A 27,378-nucleotide genomic window follows, 5' to 3' on the forward strand; every position below is an offset into this window, starting at 1 on the left:
TAGTATTATTAGTATTAGTATTATTATTAGCATACTATTAGTATTAGTGTCAGTATTAATATTATTATTATATCAATTGAGGTAATTAATAGGGGTCAGATAGAGTTGGTGTGATTTATTTAATAATATTCCTATTAATATTAGTAGTATTAGTATCGGTACTAATATTAGCATTAGTATTGTTAGTGTTGTATTAGTATTAATATTATTATTGCATTAATTGGGGTAATTAATACAGGTGAGATAGAGCTGGGTTCTTAATATTAGTGGTAATAGGGTTGGTATTAATATTAGCAATAGTATTGGTAGTGTTGGTATTAGTAGTAATATTATTATTAGATTAATTGGGGTAATTATTAGGGGTGAGATAGAGTTGGTGTAATTTATGTAATATTAGTAGTATTAGTGTTGGTATTAATATTAGTGTTAGAATTATTAGTATTGGCATTAGTATTAATATTATTATTGCATTAATTGGAGTAGTTAATAGGGGTCAGATAGACTTAATGCCATTTATTTAATAATATTATTATTCTTAATATTAGCAGTATTAGTAGTATGAGTGTTGGTTGTAATATTAGCATTAGTATTCTTAGTATTGTATTAGTATTAATATAATTATTGCATTAATTGGGGTAATTAATACCGGTGAGATAGAGCTGGGTTTTTAATATTAGAGGTAATAGTGTTGGTATTAATATGAGCGTCAGTATAATTAGTATTGGTATTAGTATTATTACTATATTAATTGAGGTAATTAGTAGGGTCAGATAGTTTTAGTGTTGTTTAGGTAATAATATTAATATTTCTATTATCAGTGGTATTAGTGTTGGTATTACTATCAGCATCAGTAGTATTAGTATTGGTATTAGTATTAATATTATCATTGCATTAATTGGAGTAATTACTAGAGATGACATAAAGTTGGTGTAATTAATGTAATATTAGTAGTATTAGTAGTATTAGTGTTGGTATTATTATAAGTGTTAGTACTATTAGTAGTAATAATATTATTATTATTATATTAATTGGGATAATGAATAGGGGCCGGATAGAGTTGGTGTTATTTATTTATTACCATTATTCTTATTAATATTAGTAGTATTAGTGTTGGTATTAATCTTAGTGTTAGTATTGTTAGTGTTGGTATTAGTAGTAATATTATTATTGCATTAATTGGGGTAATTAATACAGGTGAGATAGAGCTGGGTTCTTATTATTAGTGGTAATAGGGTTGGTATTAATATTAGTTTGGTATTATTAGTGTTGGTATTAGTATTATAACTATATTAATTGGGGTAATTAATACAGGTGAGATAGAGCTGGATTTTTAATATTAGTGGTAATAGTCTTTTAATATTAGTTGTAATAATACTAACTAAGTGTTAGTATTATTAGTGTTGGTATTAGTATTCATATTATTATTGCATTAATTGGGGTAATTAATAGGGGTCAGATAGACTTGGTGTCATTTAATAATATTAATATTCTCAATATTAGCAGTATTAGTAGTATTAGTGTTGGCATTAACATTAGCATTAGTATTGTTAGTATTGGTATTAGTATTAATATTATTTTACATTAATTGCGGTAATTAATAGAGGAGAGATTGAGTTGGAGTTATTTATATACCATTATTGATATTATTAATATTAGTAGTATTAGAGTTGGTATTAATATCCACATTAGTATTATTGGTATTGGTATTAGTGCTAATAATTTCATTAATTGGGGTAATTAATAGGGGTGAGATATAGATGGTGTCATTTATGTAATATTATTAGCATTAGTGTTGGTATTAATATTAGTGTAAGTTATTAGGAGTAATATTAGTATAAGTTATTAGGAGTAATATTAGTATTAGATTAATTGGGGTAATTAATAGGGGTGAGATAGAGTTGGTGTCATTTCGGTAATTACATTATTAATGATATTAGTATTAGTAGTATAGTGTTGGCATTCCTATTAGCATATTATTAGTACTGATATTTGTATTAATATTATTATTACATTGATTAGGGTAACTAATAGGGATGAGCTGGAGTTGTTTAGGTAATCAGATTATTATTTATATTATCAGTGGTATTAGTGTTGGTATTAATATCAGCATTAGTATTATTAGTATTGCTATTAGTATTAATATTATCATTGCATTAATTGGGGTAATAGGGTGAGATACAGTTGGTTTAAATTATTTATTTCAATATTATTATTAATATCAGTATAAATATAATTAGTCATAATTAATATTAGTACTGGTAGTATTTTTAGTATTAGCAGCAGAGTTACTATTCATATTAGTATTAATATTATTACTGCATTAATTGGGGTAATTAATAGGGGTGAGATAGAGTTGGGTTAATTTCTCTAATAATATTAGTAATAACTGAAGCATTAATAGAATTAGTGCCAATATTCAAATTAGTATTGGCAGTACTATCAGCATTGATATTATTCTATTAATTGGGTTAATTATTAGGGGTGAGATAGAGTTGGTGGAATTTATGTAATACTGATATTATTAATGTTCATATTAGAATTATCAGTATTAATAATTGCAGTATTAGCATTAGTATTATTCTATTAATTGGTGTAATTAATAGGGGTGAGATAAAGTTGGTGGAAATTCTGTAGTTATATCATTAATATTGCCATTATTAATAGAGTAATTGAGTAATAATTAATATAATAATATAGAATAAATATGATTTGTAGTATTAGGATTATATTAATAATAAATTGTAATATTGATGTCAGTATTATTAATAATAACAAATATTAATAGATGATGCATTAATAGAATTATTATTAGTATTAATACAAATACAAATATTTTATTAGCATTACTATTATTAAAAGAATCATTAATACTATTAATGCTAGTAATAATAATAAAAATTAGCAATAATAATAAAAATGCAATAATTATATTCTCATTCATATTATAAATATTGGGATTATTAGCAGCAATAATATTATTAATATTTTTAGCATTAATAGGATATTACAATCCTATTAATAACAAATATTAATATGGATGTTAATAATAATAATATTAATATTTATGATAGTCATATTAATAATTGGTAATGGCAATTATTAATCAGCAAATAATAATAATAGCAGGAGTGGTAATAGTAACAATTATTATTATAAATATTATTAAAAATATTCCAAATATTAAGAGTAATATAATAATAATAATAATAATAATAATAATAATAATAATAATAATAATATAATAATAATATAATAATAATAATAATAATAATAATAATAGTGGAATGTTGATGTTAGTATTAATATTAATATTAAATTTTAATATAAAGAAGAAAACCATAGGAGTAATGATATTGTAATAGTAATATTTTGTAATTTCATTATTTTAATTATCATTATCATTATTATAATTTCTAATTATAATTCTTTACATTGTATTTATAGTCATTAATATAATTAAATTGTCTTTTTATTTCTAATTAATTTAAAATATTTCCTCGGTACATACAAATACATTTGTAATTATAAAGAATTCTAATTAGAAAACTATTATTACACACAGATATATTAATAATAATAATAATTAGAGATTGCAATAATTAGAGATTATTAATATCTAATATATAATTTCTATAAATAAAATGTTGGGGAGATGTTCTATCATATGTAGGACATATGGGGATTTATTATTTATTATTAATAATAAATATTAATATTAATATTAATATTATTAGTACCATTATTAATACTATTATTATTACAATTTCCATTATTATTTCTATTACATGATATAATATATTTAATTTACCATTATTATTACCATTATTATTGCTATAATAATTATATAATATTAGAACTCTACTATTAATTATAGTAATAATAAGTATTAATATTAATTTTAATAATTGATTATTAAATGGAATGTATCATAGCAGATAATGCAAATTATACATTAATAAAAATTATATAATATATATTTATATAATAATTCTATTTAAATATACATAAATATTATTGCTATAACATAAATTTATTATTTTAATTTATTATTTTAATATATTTTAATTGACATTATATATAAATAATTTAAATAATATTTAGTTTAATAAAGATGGCATGAAAACAATATGTTCCTATTATTTATAAGTCTCTTGTTAAACAGTAATTCAATGTTCCTTTCCTAATCATTAACAAAATATTTATTTTTTGATATGTAGACCATAATGCAATATGATGTAATTTATAGATAATACAAATTACCAGAAATATTTATTAAATTTTACAATAGTATTTATAAATATTACCAATAATTTATAATATTTATGTTTGTACTATGTAAAGTTATAATAACAATAATACATAGACAATCATTTTATTTTATAATAATAAAGCGAGAGAGTGAAGGGGAGTAAGGGAAAGAGGAGGAAAGTAAACTGAAAAGGAAAGAAGTAAAGAGAGAATAGGTTGCGAGGGTGCACTCGCCCCTTCTGTCCTTCTCCTGTCTCTGTCCTTCTTCCGGTCCTCTCTTCCTTGCTTCCTCCTCCCTTCCTTCTCCTCTGTTCCTTCGTCTTCCATCTTCCCCTCTTCTTCCTCCCCTCTCGCTTTCTTCCCCCTCTTTCCCCTCTTCCTTCCTTCATTCCCTTTCCTTCGTTTTCGTGCTATTGTCTTCCTCTCCCGCCCCCCCCATCTTCCTACTTCTCGTTTCATTATTATAATTAATATCCAATTGGTTTTAATTTACTAACTGATGTATAATTTAATTGAGAAATCCCCCAAATTAATTGATAATATACCTTATTAATCATATTATTGATCATGCTATTAATTATAAAGCCTAATCTTATGATGATATAATGTTGCTTTACCTTTAATAACATAAAATATTTAATTAGTTCATTATTAATACTTATCATATGTACAAATATTTATTCATCCAGCCATTTATTATCATTAATCACCCGAAATTTTCCTTTAATGAATAATAGTTTTTATTTAATTTCTTTTAATATTGGTCGAATATTAGAAATCTTGAGTCCAATAATAATAGAATTAAAATGATTTATAATTCAATTCATTGGTATCATAATGGAATAATTTAATTCATGTAGGTAATTAAGGAATTATGGAATAATTAGTGATTTAATTATTGAGAGGAATGCCCTGGAGGGGAGTTGGCTCCCGTGACCGGGCAGACCCCCCAGCAGGAGCCTCCAGGAGCTCCGGTGTGGTGCTGAACGCTTTCAACACGCGGTGGGATCCCAGCCAGGGCCCGCAGAATCCACCAGGTCCCAGCAGACCCACCAGGTCCCAGCAGATCCCAGCAGGGCCCATCATATCCACCAAGTCCCTCAGCTCCCCCACCATTTCCCAGCAGATCCCACCAGTCCCATCAGATTCCACATGGCCCCAGCAGATCCCACAAGGGCCCAGCAGATCGCCACCAGTTCCCATCCAGATCCCACAGTCCCATAGATCCCAGCAGGGCCCATCAATCCCCCCAGGTCCCCCCCATCATATCCCACCAGGCCCATCAGATCCCAGCAGGGCCCCAGCAGATCCCCCCAGTCCCATCATATCCCACCAGGGCCCAGCCAGATCCCGCAGGGCCCAGCAGAGCCCACCAGTCCCGTCAGATCCCACCAGGTCCCAGCAGATCCCACCAGGTCCCAGCAGGGCCCAGCAGATCCCAGCAGGGCCCAGCAGATCCCAGCAGGGCCCAGCAGATCCCACCAGGTCCCAGCAGATCCCAGCAGGTCCCAGCAGATCCCACCAGGTCCCAGCAGATCCCAGCAGGTCCCAGCAGATCCCACCAGGTCCCCACGAATCCCAGCAGGCCCAGCAGGTCCCAGCAGATCCCATCAGGCCCAGCAATCGCCAGCAGGCCCACGATCCCACCAGGTCCCAGCAGATCCCACCAGGTCCCAGCAGACCCAGCAGATCCCACCAGGTCCCAGCAGATCCCACCAGGTCCCAGCAGATCCCAGCAGGGCCCGCATATCCCCCCCAGGGCCCACCCAAATCCCACCAGACCCACCAGGTCCATCAGATCCCAGCAGGGCCCAGCAGTCCCACCAGGTCCCAGCAGATCCAGCATGCCCGCAATCCCAGCAGGTCCCAGCAGATCCAGCATGGCCCAGCCGATCCACCAGGACCCACTAACTCCATCAGGGACCCATCAAATCCCACGAGGACCCATCAGGTCCAATCAGATCCCATCTGGTCCCACCAGGTCCCACCAGGACCCATCAGATCCCATCAGGTCCCACCAGATCCCATCAGGGCCCATCAAATCCCACCAGGTCCCACCAGATCCCATCAAATCCCACCAGATCCCATCAAATCCCATCTGATCCCACCAGGGCCCTCCAGGTCCCACCAAATCCCACCAGATCCCATCCGGTCCCACCAGGTCCCATCAGATCCCACCAGGGCCCATCAGATCCCACCAGGTCCCCACCAGGTCCCATCAATCCCACCCGACCCGCTCTGTCCCACCAGGTCCCATCCGGGCCACCGGTCCAACCATCAGATCCCACCAGGTCCCATCAGGTCCCACAATCCACCAGATCCCCAATTCCACCAAATCCCACCAGATCCCACCAGATTCCACCAAATCCCATCAGGTCCCACCAAATCCCATCAGGGCCATCAAATCCCACAGGTCCCACCATATCCCATCAATCCCACCAGATTCCATCCAATCCCTCTGATCCACCAGGCCTCCAGTCCCCCCAATCCCCCCATCCCATCCGGTCCACCATGATCCCACCATGTCACACAGATGCCCACCCCCATCCCCATCCCAGTTCCCCAGATGCCACCAAGTCCCACCAGATCCCATAAAACCCCACCAAATCCCACCAGATCCCACCAGGTCCCCCCAACTCCACCCTCTGGAGGTCCTTGATCCATCTTCTCCTGGGCTGCATCCCAAAGCCCAGCCCGCTCTCCCGGCGGGGTTGGGTCGAGAAGCTCCTCAAAGGTCCCTCCCCACCCCGACCGCTCCATCGTTCCATCAGAGGGTTCCATGGCTGGGGCCACCCGGTGGGTGGGTGTCCAGAAGGTCCCATCAGGTCCCAGAGCTTCTCCTGGGATGGTCCAGAAGGTCCCATCAGGTCCCAGAGCTTCTCCCGGGATGGTCCAGAAAGTTCCACCAGGTCCCCAGGGCTGTTGGGATGATCCAAAAGTTCCCACCAGGTCTTCATGGCTTCTTCTAGGATGGTCCAGATGGTTCCACCAGGTCCCCAGAGCTTCTTCTGGGATGGTCCAGAAGGTCCCACCAAGTCCCCAGTGCTCTGAGAATGATCCAGAAGGTCCCACCAGGTCCCCAGGGCTGTGGGATGATCCAAAAGGTTCCACCAGGTCTTCATGGCTTCTTCTAGGATGGTCCAGATGGTTCCACCAGGTCCCCAGAGCTTCTTCTGGGATGGTCCAGAAGGTCCCACCAAGTCCCCAGTGCTCTGAGAATGATCCAGAAGGTTCCACCAGGTCCCCAGGGCTGTTGGGATGATCCAAAAGGTTCCACCAGGTCTTCATGGCTTCTTCTAGGATGGTCCAGATGGTTCCACCAGGTCCCCAGAGCTTCTTCTGGGATGGTCCAGAAGGTCCCACCAAGTCCCCAGTGCTCTGAGAATGATCCAGAAGGTCCCACCAGGTCCCCAGTGCTCTGAGAATGATCCAGAAGGTTCCACCAGGTCCCCAGGGCTGTTGGGATGATCCAAAAGTTCCCACCAGGTCTTCACGGCTTCTTCTGGGATGGTCCAGATGGTTCCACCAGGTCCCTGGGGCTTTTGGGATTGTCCAGAAGGTCCCACCAGGTCCCCAGAGCTTCTTCTGGGATGGTCCAGATGGTTCCACCAGGTCCTCAGGGCTGTTGGGATGGTCCAGAAGGCCCCACCAGGTCCCCAGGGCTGTTGGGATAGGTGACATCTCCTCACTGGAGGACATCAGGAAGAGGGGATGGGATGAAGATGGAAGTGGTGGGATCTGGAGAAGACAGATGGGATGGGAGTGGTGACCATGGCCGTGGTGGCCCCCAAAAGCCACCCAAGATGAAGCCACCACGGAGCTCCAGAGCTCCACCTTTGGTGGTTCCTCCAAGGTTCTTGTGAGGTTTTTGTCCTCCTCAAACCCCCTGTGAGTGGTGACAAGGATGGAGATGGGGAGGGGACAGGACCTCTGCCAGGTCCTGGAGGTGACATCCCACCATCCTGGAGGTGACATCCCACCACCCAGGGCGTCTTCTCTTGCAGGGGTGGCCATCAGCACCTACGCCAAGTACTGCTACAACAAACTCCAGAAGGCGGCGCTGACCGGGGCCAAGAAGGTACCAGGAAATGGGGTGGGCTTGGGAAGGGGTGGACAAGGAGGTGACCAGGAGGTGACCTCCCACCGTGGTCATCCAGGAGCTTCTGGGATTGGGGAAGGGGCTGGAGGAGGGAGGGAGGTGGTGGCAGGGGGTGATTGCTGTGAGGAGAACTTCTGGAGAACTTCTGGAGACCTGGAGAACTTCTGGAGAGCATCTGGGGATCGTTTAAGGACCTTCTGGAGAACTTCTGGGAACCTTCTGGAACATTTCTGGAGAAGTTCTTGTAGGGAGCTTCTGGGAAGGTTTTGATGATCTTCTGAAGAACTTCTAAGAACCTTCTGGAGAGCTTGAAAGGATCTTCTGGGCACCTCTTAAAATCTGTCTGGGGATCTTCTGGAGAATTTCTGAGAAGTTCCTGAAGACTTTTGGAGACCTTCTGGGAACCTTCTGGAAACTTTTTAAAGACCTTCTGTGGGCCTTCAGAAGAGATTCCAGAGACCACCGGGAGATCTTTTTGAAAACCTTGCAGGGAGGACCTTTGGGAATTTGCTAAGGAACTTCTGGAGAACTTTTGGGATTCTTCTGGAGACCTTCTGAAGACTTTCTGGAGACCTTGTAAGGGCCTTCTGTGGATCTTCTGAAGACATCCTGGAGACAGACTGAGGATCTTCTGGAAATCTTCTGGGAACTTTCTGGAGATCCTCGGGAACTCCCTGAAGATCCTGCAGGGATCTTCGAGGAACCTTTTAAGGGTCTTCAGGAGAACTTCTGACAGTCTCCGGGAGACTTTCTGAAGACTTTCTGGAGACCTTTTGGGGATTTTCTGGGGACTTTCTGAAGACATTGCAGAGACCATCTGGTGAACTTCAGAAGACCTTCTGCAAACTCTCTGGACACCTCCTGGGAGCTTTCTAAGGAACTTCTGGAGACCTTCTGGAAACTCTCTGGAGATCTTTTGAAAACCTTACAGGGAAGGACCTTTGGGGAACTTTCTGAGGAACTCCTGAAGACCTTCTGGAAGCCCAGCATAGAAGTTCAGCATTCCCAAAGCATCCCAGAATGGCGGCTCCTTCTCCTCCTGGCAGAATCCATCGGTGGAGACCCTCCAGCATGGCCATGGTCCCACCAAGCTCCATAGGGTTGGACCCACTTCTGAATCAAGATGGTGGATGGATGGATGGATGGATGGATGGATGGATGGATGGATGGATGGATGGATGGATGGATGGATGATGGATGATGGATGGATGTGCATGGCATGTCTGGCTGGTGGCTGGATGGCATGGCTGGATGGATGGCTGGATGGATGGCTGGATGCTGGATGGATGGCTGATGGATGATGGCTGGCTGGATGCTGCTGGCTTGCTGCTGGCTGGTGGATGGCTGGATGGCTGGCTGGCTGTGCTGGCTGGCTTGGCTGACTGGCTGCTGGCTGCTGGCTGGCTGGCTGGCTGGCTGGCTGGCTGGCTGGCTGGCTGGCTGGGCTGGCTGGGCTGGCTGGCTGGCTGGCTGGGCTGGCTGGCTGGCTGGCTGGCTGCTGCTGGCTGGGCTGGCGCTGGCTGGCTGCTGGCTGGCTGGCTGGCTGCTGGCTGGCTGCTGGCTGGCTGCTGGCTGGCTGGCTGCTGGCTGGCTGCTGGCTGGCTGCTGGCTGGCTGGCTGGCTGGCTGGCTGGCTGGCTGGCTGGCTGGGTGGCTGGCTGCTGGCTGGCTGCGACTGGCTGGCTGGCTGGCTGGCTGGCTGGCTGGGTGGCTGGCTGGCTGGCTGGCTGGCTGGCTGGCTGGCTGGCTGGCTGGCTGGCTGCTGGCTGGCTGGCTGGCTGGCTGGCTGGGCTGGCTGGCTGGCTGGCTGGCTGGCTGGCTGGCTGCATGGCTGGCTGGCTGGTGGCTGGCTGGATGGATGGCTGGATGGCTGGCTGGCTGGCTGGCTGGCTGGCTGGCTGGCTGGCGATGGCTGGACTGGCTGGCTGGGCTGTGGCTGGCTGGGCTGGCTGGCTGGCTGGCTGGATGTGCTGGGTGGCTGGCTGGCTGGTGTGGCTGGCTGGATGGCTGCGTGGCTGGAGGATGGCTGGCTGGCTGGCTGGCTGGCTGGCTGGTTGCTGGCTGGCTGAGGCTGGGATGGCTGGGGTGGATGGCTGCTGGCTGGCTGTGGCTGGCTGCTGGCTGGCTGGCTGGCTGGATGCTGCTGGCTGCTGGATGGATGGATGGATGGATGATGGATGGATGATGGATGGATGGATGGACGGATGGATGGATGGATGGATGGACGGACAGATGGATGACAGATGGTGAAACCACTTTGGAACCACCATCCATCCACGGCTCCATCACCATCCCCATGAAGCTCAAACACGGGGGGGTGGTGGGATTGAGCAGATCCCACCCTGGCCACCACCGGTGGGTGACCTCTGGTGTCTCCTGCAGGGCCTGAAGAAGCCGAACATCGAGGAGATCCGTCACGCCAAGAACGCCGTCTTCAACCCGTCCATGTTTGGCAGCTCCCTGCAGGACATCGTGGCCATGCAGAAGGAGCGGTACCCGGACCGGCAGCTGCCCTGGGTGCAGACCCGGCTCTCCGAGGAGGTCCTGGCACTCAACGGCGACCAGACCGAGGGCATCTTCAGGTAAAGCCACCCCACGCTCATGGGGACATCTCGTGGTGGTGGCAAACTGGAGGTTCTCCTAAGAAATTTCTCAAAATGGGGCAAGTTCACATTTCTGGGTGTTCTTCTCCTCTGGTGGGTGCTTCAAGGCCATGGGGGTTTCTCCATGGTGGCCACCAAAGTCTTGGCGAGGTCTTGGTGGCACCATCCAGCAATTTGTCCTTGTTCCATAGAGGTTTCTTCATGGTGGCCACCACAGTCATGGTGAGGTCATGGTGGCACCAAGCTCCCAAAACAGCTCCAAGGCCATGGAGGTTTCTCCATGGTGGCCACCAAAGTCGTGGTGAGGTCATGGTGGCACCAAGCTCCCAATAGCTCCAAGGCCATGGAGGTTTCTCCATGGTGGCCACCAAAGTCGTGGTGAGGTCATGGTGGCACCAAGCTCCCAATAGCTCCAAGGCCATGGAGATTTCTCCATGGTGGCCACCAAAGTCATGGCAAGGTCTTGGTGGCACCATCCAGCAACTTCTCCTTGCTCCATAGAGGTTTCTCCATGGTGGCCACCACAGTCATGGTGAGGTCTTGGTGGCACCAAGCTCCCAAAACAGCTCCAAGGCCATGGAGGTTTCTCCATGGTGGCCATCAGTCATGGCACCATCCACGTGGGTCCCTCCAACTTCTCCCCACTCCATGGTGGCCACCACAGTCATGGTGGGGTCTTGGTGGCCACCATCCACTGGGTTCCCTCAACTTCTCCTTCCTCCTAGGCCATGGGGGTTTCTCAATGGTGGCCACCTGTCATGGCAGAGCCTTGGTGGAGCCATCCCAGGGTCCCTCCGATTTGTCCTTGCTCCATGGGGGTTTCTCGATGGTGGCCACCAGAGTCATGGCGGGGCCGTGGTGGCACCAAGCTCCCCAAACGGCTCCAAGGCCATGGAGGTTTCTGGTGGCCACCAGTCATGGTGGGATTTTGGTGGCACCAACAAGCTCCCAAGATGGCTCCAAGGCCATGGAGGTTTCTGGTGGCCACCAGTCATGGTGGGATTTTGGTGGCACCAACAAGCTCCCAAGATGGCTCCAAGGCCATGGAGGTTTCTCCATGACGTCCCCCAAGATGGGGTCTTGGTGGCACCAATGAGCTCCGTGCCCACCTGATGTCCCTTCCTGGCTCCCCTGGAGCACCCAAAGCTGTTGAGCTGAGAGGTCCCCATGGGTCACTTGGCCACTGACACCTCTTCCCCCCACAGGGTCCCCGGTGACATCGACGAGGTCAACGCCCTCAAGCTGCAGGTGGACCAATGGAAGATCCCCACCGGCTTGGAGGACCCACACGTTCCCGGTAGGACCTGGGGGCGATGTTTGGTAGGACCGGAACCTCCGTGTAGAAGATCTCACATCTTCTCCTCTTCTCCTCCGTGTCCTCTGCAGCGTCGCTGCTGAAGCTGTGGTACCGCGAGCTGGAGGAGCCGCTGATCCCGCACGACTTCTACGAGCAGTGCATCTCCCACTACGAGAACCCCGAGGCCGCCATCGCCGTCGTCCACTCCCTGCCCCGGATCAACAAGATGGTGCTGTGCTACCTCATCCGCTTCCTCCAGGTACCAGCGGCACCTTCTGCTGGCCCACCAGGGGACCTCCAGCTCTGGTTCCTCCTCCTGAGGTGGTTTTGGGTTCTTTGAGGCCACCACATGGTGGAAAGGAACCAGGAGTTCCACCAATCCCATCACCTCCATCTTCCTCCTCCCACCCAATGAGTTCATGCTCCTGCTTGATTCTCCTGGTTCCTTCTCCTGAGGTGGTTTTGGGTTCTCCAAGGTCACCACATGGTGGCCAAGAACCAGGAGTTCCACCAATCCCATCACCTCCATCTTCCTTCTCCAATTCCATGAGTTCATGCACTTAGTGAGCCTCCTGGTTCCTTCTCCTGAGGTGGTTTTGGGTTCCTTGAGGTCACCACGTGGTGGCCAAGAACCAAGAGTTCCACCAATCCCATCACCTCCATTGTTCTCCTCCCACCCCATGAGTTTGTGTTCTTGGTGACTGTCCTGGTTCCTTCTCCTGAGTTGGTTTTGGGGTTCTTTGAGGTTACCACGTGGTGGCAAAGAACCGGGAGATCCATCAACCCCATCACCTCCATCTTCCTCCCCCCCTCCTCCCACCCCATGAGTTTGTGTTCTTGGTGACTGTCCTGGTTCCTTCTCCTGAGTTGGTTTTGGGTTCTTTGAGGTTACCACGTGGTGGCAAAGAACCGGGAGATCCATCAACCCCATCACCTCCATATTCCTCCTCCAATTCCATGGGTTCATGCTCCTGGTGACCCTCCTGGTTCCTTCTCCTGAGGTGGTTTTGGGTTGAGGTCACCACATGGTGGCCAAGAACCAGGAGATCCACCAACTCCATCACCTCCATATTCCTCCTCCTGCCCAATGAGTTTGTGCTCCTCGTTGACCCTCATGGTTCCTTCTCCTCAGGTGGTTTTGGGTTCTTCAAGGTCATCACGTGGTGGCCAAGAACCAGGAGTTCCACCCACCCCATCACCTCCATCATCCTCCTCCTGCCCAATGAGTTTGTGCTCCTGCTTGATCTCCTGGTGCCTTCTCCTGAGGTGGTTTTGGGTTCTTTAAGGTCATCACATGGTGGCCAAGAACCAGGAGATCCACCAACTCCATCACCTCCATATTCCTCCTCCAATTCCATGAGTTCATGCTCCTGCTTGACTCTCCTGGTTCCTTCTCCTGAGGTGGTTTTGGGTTCTCCAATGTCACCACATGGTGACCCCCATCTCCCTCAAGAACCAGGAGGTCCGTGTGGTCCTTCCACCCATCTCCCACCAGTCCCATCACCTCCAGGTGTTCATGGCCTCCTGGTTGACCCTCCTGGTTCCTTCTCCTCGGGTGGTTTTGGGTTCTCTAAGATCACCATGTGGTGGCCAAGAACCAGGAGTTCCAACAATCCCATCATCTCCATCTTCCTCCTCCCTCCTCCCACCCCATGAGTTTGTGTTCCTGGTGTCTCTCGTGGTTCCTTCTCCTGAGGTGGTTTTGGGTTCTCCAAGGTCACCACATGGTGGCCAAGAACCAGGAGTTCCACCAATCCCATCACCTCCATCTTCCTCCTCCTGCCCAATGAGTTTGTGCTCCTCGTTGACCCTCATGGTTCCTTCTCCTCAGGTGGTTTTGGGTTCTTCAAGGTCATCACGTGGTGGCCAAGAACCAGGAGTTCCACCCACCCCATCACCTCCATCATTCTCTTCCTACCCAATGAGTTCGTCCTCCTGCTTGATTCTCCTGGTTCCTTCTCCTGAGGTGGTTTGGGTTCTCCAAGGTCATCACGTGGTGGCCAAGAACCAGGAGTCCCACCAACCACATCGCCTCCATCGTTCTCCTCCCACCCGATGAGTTCGTGCTCCTGGTGACTCTCCTTGTTCCTTCTCCTGAGGTGGTTTGGCTTGAAGTCACCATTTCCCCAAGAACCAGGATGTCCGTGTGGTCCTTCCACCCATCTCCCACCAGTCCCATCACCTCCAGGTGTTCATGGCCTCCTGGTTGACCCTCCTGGTTCCTTCTCCTGAGGTGGTTTTGGGTTTCTTCACAAGGTCACCATGTGGGTGGCCAAGAACCAGGGGTTCCACCCCCCCATCCCCTCATCATCCATCTCCCTTCTCCCACCCCACGAGTTGCGTGCTCCGGGTGACTCTCCTCTCTGGTTCCTTCTCCGGAGGTGGTTTTGGTTCGCCAACTGCCCCACAGTGTGACCGCATCTCCCGACCCTCCTGCTTCCTCTCCTCAGGTGGTTTGGGTTCTTCAAGGTCACCATGTGGTGGCCAAGACCAGGGTTCCACCAATCCCATCACCTCCATCTTCCTCCTCCCACCCCATGAGTTGGTGCTCCTGGTGACTCTCCTCTCCTGGTTCCTTCTCCTGAGGTGGTTTTGGGTTCTCCAAGGTCACCACATGGTGACCTCCATCTCTCTCAAGAACCAGGAGGTCCATGTGGTCCTTCCACCCATCTCCCACCAGTCCCATCACCTCCAGGTGTTCATGGCCTCCTGACTGAACCTCCTGGTTCCTTCTCCTGAGGTGGTTTTGGGTTCTTTGAGGCCACCACATGGTGGAAAGGAACCAGGAGTTCCACCAATCCCATCACCTCCATCTTCCTCCTCCCACCCCATGAGTTCGTGCTCCTGGTGACTCTCCTCTCCTGGTTCCTTCTCCTGAGGTGGTTTTGGGTTCTCCAAGGTCACCACATGGTGACCTCCATCTCTCTCAAGAACCAGGAGGTCCATGTGGTCCTTCCACCCATCTCCCACCAGTCCCATCACCTCCACCAACCCCAAGTGTTCATGGCCACCTGGATGACCCTCCTGCTTCCTTCTCCTCGGGTGGTTTTGGGCTATCCAAGGTCACCACATGGTGAAGAACCAAGTCCACGTGGTCCTTCCACTCATCTCCCACCTAGCCCTTGACCTCCACCTTTCTCCTCCCACCACCTCTAGGTCTTCGTGCAGCCGGCCAACGTGGCCGTCACCAAGATGGACGTCAATAACCTGGCCATGGTGATGGCCCCCAACTGCCTGCGCTGCCAGTCGGACGACCCGCGGATCATCTTCGAGAACACGCGCAAGGAGATGTCCTTCATCCGTGTCCTCATCCAGCACCTGGACACCAGCTTCATGGAGGGCGTCCTATAGCGGCTGCCACCGCGCCGTCCCCACCCCGCCACCCCGTCCCCTCCGAGGGTCAAAGTCCCCAGGTGGTGGCACCAATCTCCACCAAGAACCAGGAGGTCCGTGAGGTTCTCCACCCCGTGGTGAGCTCCATCTCCACCAAGAACCTGGAGGTCCGTGAGGTTCTCCACCACGTGGTGAGCTCCATCTCCACAAGAACCTGGAGGTCCATGAGGTTCTCCACCACGTGGTGAGCTCCATCTCCACCAAGAACCTGGAGGTCCATGAGGTTCTCCACCATGTGGTGAGCTCCATCTCCACCAAGAACCTGGAGGTCCGTGAGGTTCTCCACCACGTGGTGAGCTCCATCTCCACCAAGAACCTGGAGGTCCATGAGGTTCTCCACCACGTGGGGAGCTCCATCTCCACCAAGAACCTGGAGGTCCGTGAGGTTCTCCACCACGTGGTGAGCTCCATCTCCACAAGAACCTGGAGGTCCGTGAGGTTCTCCACCACGTGGTGAGCTCCATCTCCACAAGAACCTGGAGGTCCATGAGGTTCTCCACCACGTGGTGAGCTCCATCTCCACCAAGAACCTGGAGGTCCATGAGGTTCTCCACCACGTGGGGAGCTCCATCTCCACCAAGAACCAGGAAGTCCATATGGTTCTCCACCACGTGGGGAGCTCCATCTCCACCAAGAACCTGGAGGTCCATGAGGTTCTTCACCACGTGGGGAGCTCCATCTCCACCAAGAACCTGGAGGTCCATGAGGTTCTCCACCACGTGGGGAGCTCCATCTCCACAAGAACCTGGAGCTCCATGAGGTTCTCCAGCTTCACCACGTGGTGAGCTCCATCTCCAGCGGGGCCTCATGGACAGAGAGCATCCAGGGATTGTCTCTGTCCTTTCCTGCCAGACAAGGAGAAGTCCTTGAGGTCCATCCCGACCTTCTGGCTGTGTCACTGCCTGGTTCTTCTCTGGGGGAGCCACAAGGAACATCCCAGCTCTGAGGGGTCTCCATGGGGTTGGGAAGGTGGGAGAAGTTCATCTGGCCACCAGGGGACTACCGTGACAATTGTCCCCCACAGGAAAGAGACCTGGGAGGTCCCCGTGGGAGTGGTGGCCCAGGGAGGGTCATGGTGGCCGATTGTCCATCCTGGAAGAGCTGGGTGGGGTGGATGTCCCCATGTGTCACCACTTCCATCCTGTCCCACACATGTTGGTACCACCAGGACCTGTCCCGGAACCCACCAGGTCTGCCCGACCCTGTTGGACCTGTCCCAGGACCTCCCATCTGCTCCTGGTTCTTCTGGGCCCATCTTGGGGTCCACCATCATCTCCTGGAGCCATCTTGGGGTCCAGCATCTTCTTCTGGAGCCATCTTGGGGTTCATCATCTCCTTCTGGTCCTCCTGAACCCATCTTGGGATCCACCATCATCTCCTGGAGCCATTTTGGGGTCCATCATCTCCTCCTGGTCCTCCTGAACCCATTTTGGGGTCCACCATCAACTCCTGGACCTGTTCTGGTGCCCTTCCCCTCCTCCAGATCCTGCCCAACCCCTCTTGGTGGCCCAGATCTCCTCGTGGACCCACCTTGGCACCCACCAGCTCCTCCTGGTCCTGCAAAATCCACCCAGGACAGCTCTGCTTGACCCCTCTGCACCCATCCTGGTGTCCACCATCTCCTCCAGGTCTCACCTTGGTGTCCATCATCTCCTCCTGCTTCTCCTGGAGCCATCCAGGTGTCCATCATCATCTCCAGGTCCTCCAAGACCCATCCTGGTGTCTCTCATCTCCTCCAGCTTCTCCTGGACCCATCCTGGTGTCCATCATCTCCAGCTTCTCCAAGACCCATCCTGGTGTCTGTCATCTCCTCCAGCTTCTCCTGGACCCATCCTGACGTCCACCATCTCCTCCAGGTCTCACCTTGGTGTCCATCTCCTCCAGCTTCTCCTGGACCCATCCTGATGTCCACCATCTCCTCCTGCTTCTCCTGGAGCCATCCTGGTGTCCACCATCTCCTCCAGGTCCTCCAAGACCCATCTTGTGGTCTATCACCTTGTGCTACTTCTCCTGGACCCATCCTGTGCTCCATCATCTCCTCCAGGACCCACCTGGGCACCCGTCTCCACCTGGTCCTGCCCAGCTCACCTTGGTGTCCCCAGTGTCCTCCAGGACCCATCTTGGTGTCCCTGATCTCCTCCTGGACCAACCTTGGTGGCCCCCATCTCCTCCAGGTCCCACCTTGGTGCCTCCACCTCCTCCAGGTTTCACCTTGGTGACCCCAAATCTTCTCCAGGTCCTCCACGTCCCACCTTGGTGCCCCCATCACTTCCAGGACCCCAAATCTTGGTGACCCCAAATCTCCTCCAGGTCCTCCAGCTCCAACCTTGGTTCCCCCCGATCTCCTCCAGCTTCCACCTTGGTTCCCCCCGATCTCCTCCAGGTCACACCTTGGTTCCCCCCGATCTCCTCCAGGTCACACCTTGGTGCCCTCAATCTTCTTCAGGACCAACCTTGGTGCCCCCAATCTTCTTCAGGACACCATCAACTGCTCCAGGTCCCACCTGAGCACCCCCCAATCTCCACCAGGTCCTCCAGGTCCCACCTTGGTGACCCCCAACTTCCAGGAGGACCCACCTTGGTGCTCCCACCAGTTCTAGGTCCCACCTTGGTGACCCCCAACGTCCAGCAGGACCCCCTTGGTGCCCCTCAATCTTCTTCAGATCCTCCAGGTCCCACCTTGGTGACCCCAAATCTTTTCCGGGTTCCACCTTGGTGACCCCCCCAATCTCTAGCAGGAACAACTTTGGTGACCCCACATCTCCACCAGGTGCCACTTTGGTGACCCCCAACCTCCAGCAGGACCCACCTTGGTGCCCCTCAATCTTCAGATCTCCAGGTCCCACCTTGGTGACCCCAAATCTCCTCCAGGTCCCACCTTGGTGACCCCAAATCTTCTCCAGGTCCCACCTTGGTCACCCCAGATCTCCACCAGGTCCCACCTTGGTGACCCCAAATCTCCTCCAGGTCCCACCTTGGTGACCCCAAATCTCCTCCAGGTCCCACCTTGGTGACCCCAAATCTTCTCCAGGTCCCACCTTGGTGACCTCCAGTTTCCAGCAGGACCCACCTGGTGACATCCAATGTCCACCAGGTCCCATCTTGGTGTCCCCAATTCTCTACCAGGTCCCACCTTGGTGACATCCAATGTCCACCAGGTCCCATCTTGGTGTCCCCAATTCTCTACCAGGTCCCACCTTGGTGACCCCAAATCTCCTCCAGGTCCCACCATGGTGTCCCCAATGTCCATCAGATCCCCCAAAATGGAGAGGTCCCTGAGAGCAGGGGAGGTCCCCACAGTGGGGAGGTCCCCAAGATCCTGGGATGGTCCCCAAAATGGGGGAAGTCCCAAAGCCTGGGGGGGTCCCGAAGGTGGAGAAGTTCCCCAAAATGGGGGGATCCCATGGAAGGTCCCATGGGTGGGAGGTCCCCAAAATGGGGGTGGTTCCCAAAATGGCCCCCAAGGCCTGAGGGGGTCACCAATGTGGAGAAGGTCCCCAAAATGGGGGGGGTCCCTATGGGTTGGAGGTCCCCAAAATTGGGGTTCACATGGAGGGGTCCCATGGGTGAGGTCACCAAACTGGGGGGGGTCCCAAAATGGCCCCCAAGGAATGAGGGGTGTCCCCAAGGTGGAGAAGGTCCCCAAAATTGGGGGGGGGTCCCATGGGTAGGAGATCCTCAAAATGGGGTCACCAAGGTGGAGAAGGTCCCCAAAATTGGGGGGGGGGGTCCCATGGGTAGGAGATCCTCAAAATGGGGTCACCAAGGTGGAGAAGGTCCCCAAAATTGGGGGCTCCCATGGAGGGGGTCCCCAAAGAGGAGATGGTCCCCAAAATGGAGGGGGTCACCAAAATGGGGGAGTCCCCAAGGCCTGGGGGGTCCCCAAAGTGGAGAAAGTCCCCAAAATGGAGATGGTCCCCAAAATGAAGGAGTACCAAAATGGCCCCCCAAGGCCTGGGGGGGGGTCCCCTAAAATTGGGAGGGGGTCACCAAGATGGGGACAATCCCCAAAATGGGTGAAGGGGGTCCCCAAAATGGGGGGGGTCCCATGAAGGGAGTCCCCAAAATGGGGATGGTCCCCAAAACGGGGGTGCCATGGGTTAGGTCCCCAAATTAGGGTGGGGGTCCCCAAACTGGGGTGCGGGGGGGGTCCCCAAAGTGGGGGTGGTGGGGACAAGCCAGCGCTACCTCCCAGCTCTGCTCACTGCCAGGGGACCCCCCCTCCCCCCCCCCCTTTTTCCTCTGCGTCTGCTTCATTAAGTTTTAATTAATTCCTAATTAATTTCTGGGGCTCACTCATTAATTTTTAAATCATTTTTTTTGTTTCCCGGCGGGTTTTTGGTTTTTTTTTTCTTTTTTGTTTTTTTTTTTTTAAAGCCTCGAGGTTTTTATTTATTATTATTATTATTAAAATTTATTAAAATTTAAAAAAAAAGCCAAAAAAATACTGGAAAAAAAAAATTATAAAAATCCGAATTTAAGGGACAGACCCGGCCCTCGCTCCCTCCCCCGGGGTTTTCCCAGGATTCCCCCCGATGCCGGGAATTCCCTCGGGAATTTCTTCGGGAATTTTCCTCCCTTGCCCAACCCCCACCTCGGGGGGGGGCGGGGGGGTTGGATTTTGGGGTCCCCCCAAAAAGGGGCCGCCGAATTCTGTATTTGGGGGGGCTGCGGCCCCTCCCGCGTGTGAATAAAGCTCCGTATGGAAAGCGCTGCTGGTTCCTGGTACCTTTAGAGCGGGAATTTGGGATGGGCGGCGGGAATTTGGGATTCTGCCTGTCCCCAAGTGTCCCCAAATGTCCCCAGGGCCGTGCTCCTCCGGTCCCACCGCTGCCGGTTCCACCCGGAGCCTTTTTAGCACCGCACCGGACTGAGAAGGTGCTCCCCGCATTCTGGTCCCCCATGGCGCCACTTCCGGTCGCCGCTGTCGCGACAGGGCGTGGCACCGCGGCGTCACCGGTCGCTATGGCGACAAAGAAGCCGCGAGTGTTTTATGACCTGGATCAGGAGAGCAAGTGGGGGCTTTTATGAGAGAATCTATAGGGGAAAGCGCCAAAAGGCTCCTCCCATCCCAGGGACCCGCCAAGCCCCCCTAAAACCCCAGAGGGAACCCCAAACCAGCCCAGGGAGCCTCTCCCTCTCCAGCGCCCCAAAACCGCCCCAGAAACTTCCCGGGATCCCCAAAATCATCACAAAGCCCCCCCCAAACCCCCCCAGACCAACCCCACCCACACCAATTCCAGGAGTTCCCCTCAGGAATTCTCCCCTCACGAATTCCCGCCGCGGGCCCTCAGGAGGACCGGGCTGCGTTTGCGCCGCCGTTCCCGCAGGGATTTCTCTTCCCAGCGCTTCGGCAGCGGCCTCAGCTCCCGGTGCCGCTCCGTGGCCGCGGGATCGGGGATCGGGATCGGGATCGGGATCGGGAATCATGGGGAGCTCGGGGGTGAACCCGGGGCCGCCTCAGAGCGAACCTCCCGCTCCTGCCGCGCGCTAGCCAATGGGAAGGCAGAGATTAGTGATTGACAGCAAAGCAAGCCAATAAACACCAGACCTTTGAGAAGCGCCCGCCTACACACCCACAACCAATGAGACGCTACGACTAAGTTTGACAGACAGATGTGCGAGCCAATAATATCGCGAGGTTCCGCCGCTAGGGCGGATCCCGCTCGCTGATTGGCGGACGCAGCGCGCAGACCCGGAGGTGGAGCTTCCGTACGGGCGGGGGCGGGTGGGGGCTGCGGGCAGGCGGTGAGTGGGGGACGCCATGTTGGGGGGGGCGCCAGGGCGGGTTTGGGGGTTCGGGGGGTCCCTGGGGGGACTCAGGAGATTGGGGGGACCCCGTGGGAGTTTAGAGGGTCTGGGGGCTCTCCTTGGAGGGGTTTAGGGGGGTTGGGGAGCGGTCCCGGGCTGCATTGGCAAGGATGGGAAGGACCCTGTGGGTGGGACGGGCTGGATTGGGGGTCCGGAGGGGGTCCCTGAGGGGATTTGGGGGGGCTGGGGGGGGTCCCCAGGGTGGGGATGAGGAGGGGGGGGGTTGGGTTTTGGGGTTCCTCGGTTTGGTTTTAAGGGATCCCTGGGGTGGGTTTTGGGGGTCGGGGTGGGGTCCCTGGGCTGGGTTAGGGGGATTTGGGGAGCCCCGTGAAAGGTTCGGGGGTCCCGGGGCTCATCTGGGGGGAGTTGGGGGGTCCCTGGACTGGTTTTGGGGTCCTAGAGTGGTTTGGGGGTGCCTGGACTGGGTTTGGGGTGGCTGGACTGGTTTGGGGTCCCTGGACTGGTTTGGGGGGTCTCTGGACTGGTTTTGGGGGGTCCCTGGGCTGAATTTGGGGTCCCTGGACTGGTTTTGGGTCTCTGAACTGGTTTTGGGGTCCCTGGACTGATTTTGGGTCCCTGGACTGGTTTGGGGGTCCCTAGAGTGGTTTGGGGTCTCTGGACTGGTTTGGGGTCTCTGAACTGGTTTTGGGGTACCTGGATTGGTTTGGGAGTGCCAGACTGGTTTTGGGGACCCTGGACTGGTTTGCAGGGTCTCTGAAGTGGTTTTGGGGTTCCCAAACTGGTTTAGGGGTCCCTGGGCCAGGTTTGGGGATCCCTGGAGTGATTTATGGCTTTCTGGACTGGTTTAGGGTCCTTGAACTGGTTTTGGGGTGTGCCTGGACTGGTTTTGGGGTCCCCAAACTGGTTTAGGTTTCTCCAAAATAGTTTTGGGGTCCCTGGACTGGTTTTGGGGTCCCTGTGCCAGGTTTGGGAATCCCTGGATTGATTTATGGGTTTCTGGACTGGTTTTGGAGTCCCGAAACTGGTTAAGGGTTCTTCAAACTGGTTTTGGGGTCCCCAAACTGGTTTAGGGTTCTCCAAACTGGTTTTGGGGTCCCTGGATTGGTTTAGGGGTTTCTGGATTGGTTTAGGGTCCTTGAAATGGTTTTGGGGTATGTCTGGACTGGTTTTGGGGTCCCTCAACTGGTTTTGGGGTCTCTAAACTGGTTTGGGGTTCCCTAAACTGGTTTTGGGGTGTGTCTGGACTGGTTTGGGGGATCTCTGGACCAGTTTGGGTGTCCCTGGACCAGTTTTGGGATCCCTGGACAGGTTTGGGTGTCCCTGAGCTAGTTTTGGGGTCCCTGGGCTGGTTTTGGGGTCTCTGGACAGGTTTGGGGGATCTCTGGACCACTTTGGGTGTCCCTAGACCAGTTTTGGGGACCCTGGACAGGTTTGGGTGTCCCTAGACCAGTTTTGGGGTCCCTGGACAGGTTTGGGGGATCCCTGGGTGCGTCTCACTTCGGGCCGTTCCAGACCCCCATTTTAGGGACCCTCCACTCACAAATCCCCCCCCCAAATCCCATTTCCCTCCTTTTCTCCCACAGCTTCCCTCGGGGGCGGGAAATCCCCGGAATTCCGGAACATTCCCCGCCCCGCCCCGGAACCGCTTCCATGGCTCCGTCACGCAGCCGCTCCACCCAAATCCCGCCGTGCATCCCCAAGCGCCAACTCCCGCCGGGATACTCAGACTCCCTCCTCTTCCTCTGCGCCCGCCGCGTCGTCGCCCACCACCCCCTGCCCTCCCTGCCCGCCCACCTCTACCCCATCCTCTTCCAAGCGGCGTTCCTGGACGGCAGACCCCTGGTGCTGCGGGATTTGGTGGCCGCTTGGCCTTTCCCGGTGCTCAACTTCCAGCGGCTGGTGGGGCGTCGGGAGCTGCTGCGGGACCATCCCTGCAAGCTCTGCGTCCAGGCCGTCATCCTGGCCGTGGTGGCGCAGCTCCGGCGGCAGCTGGAGGAGCCCGGACACGACGCCAGGTGGGTTCTGGGCGCCTCTGGCACGGCCGCCGCCTCTGCTCCTCCTCAGCCCTTGGATGGTTCCTTCCTGGTTCTCGTGGTTCCTTCCTGGTTTTCAGAGCTCCTTCCTGGGTTTGATGGTTCCTTTCTGGTTTTGATCATTTCTTCCCATTTTTGATGGTTCCCTCCCATTTTTGATGGTACCTTCCTGGTTTTGATGGTTCCTTCCTTGACGGTTCCTTCCCGGTTTTGATGGTTCCGTCCCATTCTAGATTGTTCCTTCCTTGATGGTTCCTTCCTTGTTTTGATGGTTCCTTCATATATTTGATGGTTCCATTTTTGATGGTTCCTTCCTGGTTTTGATCGTTTCTTCCCATTTTTGATGGTTCCATTTTTGATGGTTTCTTCCCATTTTTGATGGTTCCATTTTTGATGGTTCCTTCCCATTTTTGATGGTTCATTCCTGTTTTTGATGGTTCCTTCCCATTCTAGACTGTTCCTTCCTTGATGGTTCCTTCACATTTTTGATGGTTCCTTTCTGGTTTTCATTGTTTCTTCTCATTTTTGATGGTTCCATTTTTGATGGTTCTCTCCCATTTTTGATGGTTCCTTCCCACTTTAGATTATTCCTTTGTTGACAATTCCTTCCCCTTTTGATGGTTCCTTCCCGGTTTTGATGGTTTCTCCCATTTTTGATGGTTCCTTCTTGTATTTTATGGTTCCTTCCCATTTTGATGGTTCCTTCTGGTATTTTATGGTTCCTTCCCATTTTTGATGGTTCCTTCCTGGTTTTGATGGTTCCTTCCCATTTTTGATGGTTCCTTCCTGCTTTTGATGGTTCCTTGCCATTTTCTAAGATTCCTTCCTTGACGGTTCTTTCCCATTTTTGATGGTTCCTCCCCATTTTTTATGGTTTCCTCACATTTTTGATGGTTTCTTTTTGTTTTTGATAGTTTCTCGCCATTTTTGATGGTTCTTTCTGATTTTTAATGGTTCCTTCCCATTTTTCATGGTTTCTTCCGATTTTTGATGCTTCCTTCCTGTTTTTGATGGTTTCTTCTCATTTTTGATGGTTTTCTCCTGTTTTTCATGGTTCCTTCTAGTTTTTGATGGTTCTTTCCCATTTTTGATGGCTCCTTCCTGGTTTCCACGGTTCCTTCCTGGTTTTCACTGTTCCTTCCTGGTCTTGATGGTTCTTTCTTGTATTTCATGGTTCCTTCCCATTTTTGATGGTTCCTTCCCATTTTGGATTGTTCCTTCCTTGACGGTTCCTTCCCATTTTTGATGGTTCCTTCCTGGTTTTGATTCTTTCTTCCCATTTTTTATGATTTCCTCCCACTTTTAATGGTTTCCTCCTGTTTTTCATGGTTCCTTCTTGGTTTTGATGGTTCTTTCCCATTTTTGATGGATTCCTCCCATTTTTAACGGCTTCTTGTTGTTTTTGATGGATCCTTCCATTTTTGATGGTTCCTTCCTTGACAGTTCCTTCCTATTTTTGATGCTTTCTTGCCACTTTAGATGATTCCTTCACAGTTCTGTCCATTTTTATGGTTTCCTCCTGGTTTTGATCATTACCTCCAGTTTTTAATTTCTTTTTGGTTTTGGGGGTTTCTTCTTGTATTTGAAGGTTCCTTCCCATTTTTGATGGTTCCTTCCCATTTTTGATGGTTTCTTCCTGTTTTGAGTTTCTACCTATTTTTGAGGGTTTCTTCTAGTTTTTGAAGGTTTTCTCCAGTTTTTCAAATTTCTTTTTGGTTTTGATGGTTTCTTGCCCTTTATTTGATGGTTCCTCCCTGGATTTGATGGTTCTTTCCAATTTTTGATGGTTTCTTTTGTTATTGATGGTTGCCTTTGTTTTCGATGCTTTCTTGCCGTTTTTGATGGTCCTTTCTGGTTTTTAATGGTTCCTTCCCATTTTTGATGCTTCCTTCCTTTTTTTTATTATTTCTTCCCATTTTTTATGATTTCCTCCCAATTTTAATGGTTTGCTCCTGTTATTGATGGTTCCTTCTATTTGATGGTTCCCGTTTTTGATGGTACCTTCCTATTTTTGATGGCTCCTTCCTTGACGGTTCCTTCTTAGTTCCCCCCTGTTTTGGATGGTTTGTTCCCATTTTTGATTTTTTTTCCCTGTTTTTCATGATTCCTTCTCGTTTTTTATGGTTCCTTCTGATTTTTGATGGTTTCCTCCCATTTTTATGGTTCCTTCCCATTTTTTGATTGTTTCTTCCCAGTTTTCATGTTTCCTTCCCATTTTTGATGGTTTCCTCACGTTTTTGATGGTTCCTTCCCATCCTTAACGGTCTCTTTCATTTTTTAATGCTTCCTTCCTGGTTTTGATGGTTCCCTTCCCTTTTTGATAATTTCCTGACATTTTTCATTATTTCCTCCCATTTATCACGATTTCTTTCGTTTTTTTGACGGTTTCCTCCCATTTTTCAAGGTTTCTTCCCATTTTTAATTGTTTCCTTCCCAGTTTTTCATGGTTTCTTTTTGGTTTTGATGGTTCCTTCTCAGTTTTGAGGTTTCCTCCTGTTTTTGATGGTTCCTTCCTTGACGGTTCCTTCCTGTTTTTGATGGTTTCTTCTTGGTTTTGATGGTTCCTTCCCATTTTTGATGGTTCCTTCCCAATTTTTATGGTTTCCTTCCCATTTTTGATGGTTTCCCCCTGTTTTTGATGGTTCCTTCCCATTTTTGATGATTCCTTTCCCAATTTTCCCAGCGGGTGCCGCCTACGCGTACTGGACGTGACGGGAGTTCCGGATGATCCGGCCGGCCGCGCTCCGGACGGGATGAGCGTCTGGTCGGGCACGGTGGCTTTGGCCAAGGCTTGCGTGGAGGTGTCCAAGCACCAGCGGGAATTCCAGAGGCGCGGATCCAAGCGGCACAAAGGTCGCTCCGGAGCCGCCACGGCCGCGGCCGCTCCGCAGCCCCCGGGCGTCGACGTCCACGCCGACCTGTTCGTCAACGGAACGTCCTACGGGATCCTGCGCGACGCGCTCCAGACCGGAGCCGCCGGCCCGCTGCGCCTCAAGTGCCGCGAGCTCCAGGCCGAGGAGCTCTCGGCCTCCGGGATCGTGAGCTCTGCTGGAAACCTTGGATCCTTCCTGTGTGCGGAGGGTGGATCTGCGGTTCAACAATTTGGGATTGACCGGGCTCTCGGTGATCCTGCCGCACCTCTCGCGCTTCCCGGAGCTGCGCAGCCTCAAGCTCCAGTACAGCAACGTGGACGTGCGGCGCCCGACGCCGGAATCGGCCATCGGGATCCGGTGCCTGGCCGGGCAGCTGGGAATGCTGCCCAGCCTCCGCGAGCTCAACCTGGGATCCTCCCGGCTCTCCGGGAATCTGCGCCAGATCCTCTGGTGAGTTCCTCACCGAGCGGGGCCTGGCCGGGCCCTTCCCGCGCTCCCGGGGGATTCCCGAGGGCTGGGGATCCTGGGGGTCTTTTCCAGCCTGAGTGATCCTGAAATCCAGGATTTCATTATCCCGATGCTCCCGTGATTCCGTTATCCCAACAGTTCGTCACTCAGTGTTTCCATTGTCCCATCATTCCAAGATGCTGGAATTCCTTGATTCCAGGATTCCCAAAGGTTGGTCTCAATGGTCTTGGAGGTCTTCTCCAATCTCAATGATCCCATGATTCCCTGATTTCATTATCCCGATATTCCTATGGTCCCGTGACTCTGTTATCCCTATGTTCATGACTCAGTGATTCCATTATCCCATAATCCATGATCCCAGGATTCTCAAAGGCCGAACTCGATGGTCTTGGAGGTCTTTTCTGACCTCGGTGACCCCGTGATTCCAAGATGTGACCATCCCAATATTCCGTTATCCCAACAGTTCATGACTCGGTGATTCTGTTATCCCACAATTCCATGATCCCATAATTCCAGGAGTCTCAAAGGTTGGGCTCAGTGCTCTTGGATGTCTTTCCCAGCCTGAGTGATCCCGTGACTCCAGGATTTCGTTA

At 50.1% G+C, this 27,378-nt stretch overlaps 3 protein-coding genes across 62 annotated transcripts in view; 2 read left to right on the top strand and 1 right to left on the bottom strand.

The window, feature by feature from the left end:
• Positions 1 to 16,521, top strand: part of ARHGAP39 (Rho GTPase activating protein 39) — a 75,893-nt gene extending 59,372 nt beyond the window's left edge. The window contains exons 7-13 of one of the 50 annotated variants that reach the window (XR_007776657.1): positions 8,253 to 8,326; positions 10,729 to 10,928; positions 12,155 to 12,246; positions 12,336 to 12,505; positions 15,403 to 16,077; positions 16,131 to 16,238; positions 16,293 to 16,521. Coding sequence is in view for 1 of the 50 variants with exons in the window: in XM_050970326.1 (XP_050826283.1) it covers positions 8,253 to 8,326; positions 10,729 to 10,928; positions 12,155 to 12,246; positions 12,336 to 12,505; positions 15,403 to 15,597 (731 nt within the window). In the remaining 49 variants the exon portion in view is untranslated. Of the gene's footprint in view, positions 1 to 8,252; positions 8,327 to 10,728; positions 10,929 to 12,154; positions 12,247 to 12,335; positions 12,506 to 15,402 lie in introns of all 50 variants that reach the window. The other 49 variants (XR_007776662.1, XR_007776677.1, XR_007776670.1 and 46 more) reach the window with 49 other exon arrangements.
• On the bottom strand, positions 15,647 to 18,904 carry LOC127059166 (uncharacterized). 11 transcript variants are annotated; one of them, XR_007776708.1, is made up of 4 exons: positions 18,773 to 18,904; positions 16,116 to 18,709; positions 15,902 to 15,955; positions 15,716 to 15,847 (listed from the first exon to the last, which is right to left on the bottom strand). XR_007776708.1 is itself a non-coding variant. In XM_050970329.1 (3 exons), the coding sequence occupies exons 1-3, from the start codon at positions 16,572 to 16,574 to the stop codon at positions 15,647 to 15,649; spliced, it is 768 nt and encodes a 255-aa protein (XP_050826286.1). The 11 variants fall into 11 exon arrangements, 4 of the variants coding, with proteins under 4 accessions (XP_050826286.1, XP_050826287.1, XP_050826288.1 ...); XM_050970329.1 differs by lacking the exon at positions 18,773 to 18,904 and having other exon boundaries at positions 15,647 to 15,847; positions 15,902 to 16,009; positions 16,116 to 16,574; XR_007776703.1 differs by lacking the exon at positions 15,902 to 15,955 and having other exon boundaries at positions 15,704 to 15,847; positions 16,063 to 18,709.
• Positions 18,905 to 22,706: 3,802 nt separating this feature from the next.
• On the top strand, positions 22,707 to 27,087 carry LOC103824888 (leucine-rich repeat-containing protein 14). Its single transcript, XM_050970327.1, is given in 3 exon segments — positions 22,707 to 23,426; positions 26,128 to 26,488; positions 26,490 to 27,087. Coding segments are annotated over 3 exon segments (1,008 nt in total). The 5' UTR covers positions 22,707 to 23,061; the 3' UTR covers positions 26,772 to 27,087.
• Positions 27,088 to 27,378: the final 291 nt, after the last annotated feature.

This window comes from Serinus canaria, chromosome 2 (genome assembly GCF_022539315.1).
Source record: "Serinus canaria isolate serCan28SL12 chromosome 2, serCan2020, whole genome shotgun sequence".
NCBI lineage: Eukaryota > Metazoa > Chordata > Aves > Passeriformes > Fringillidae > Serinus > Serinus canaria.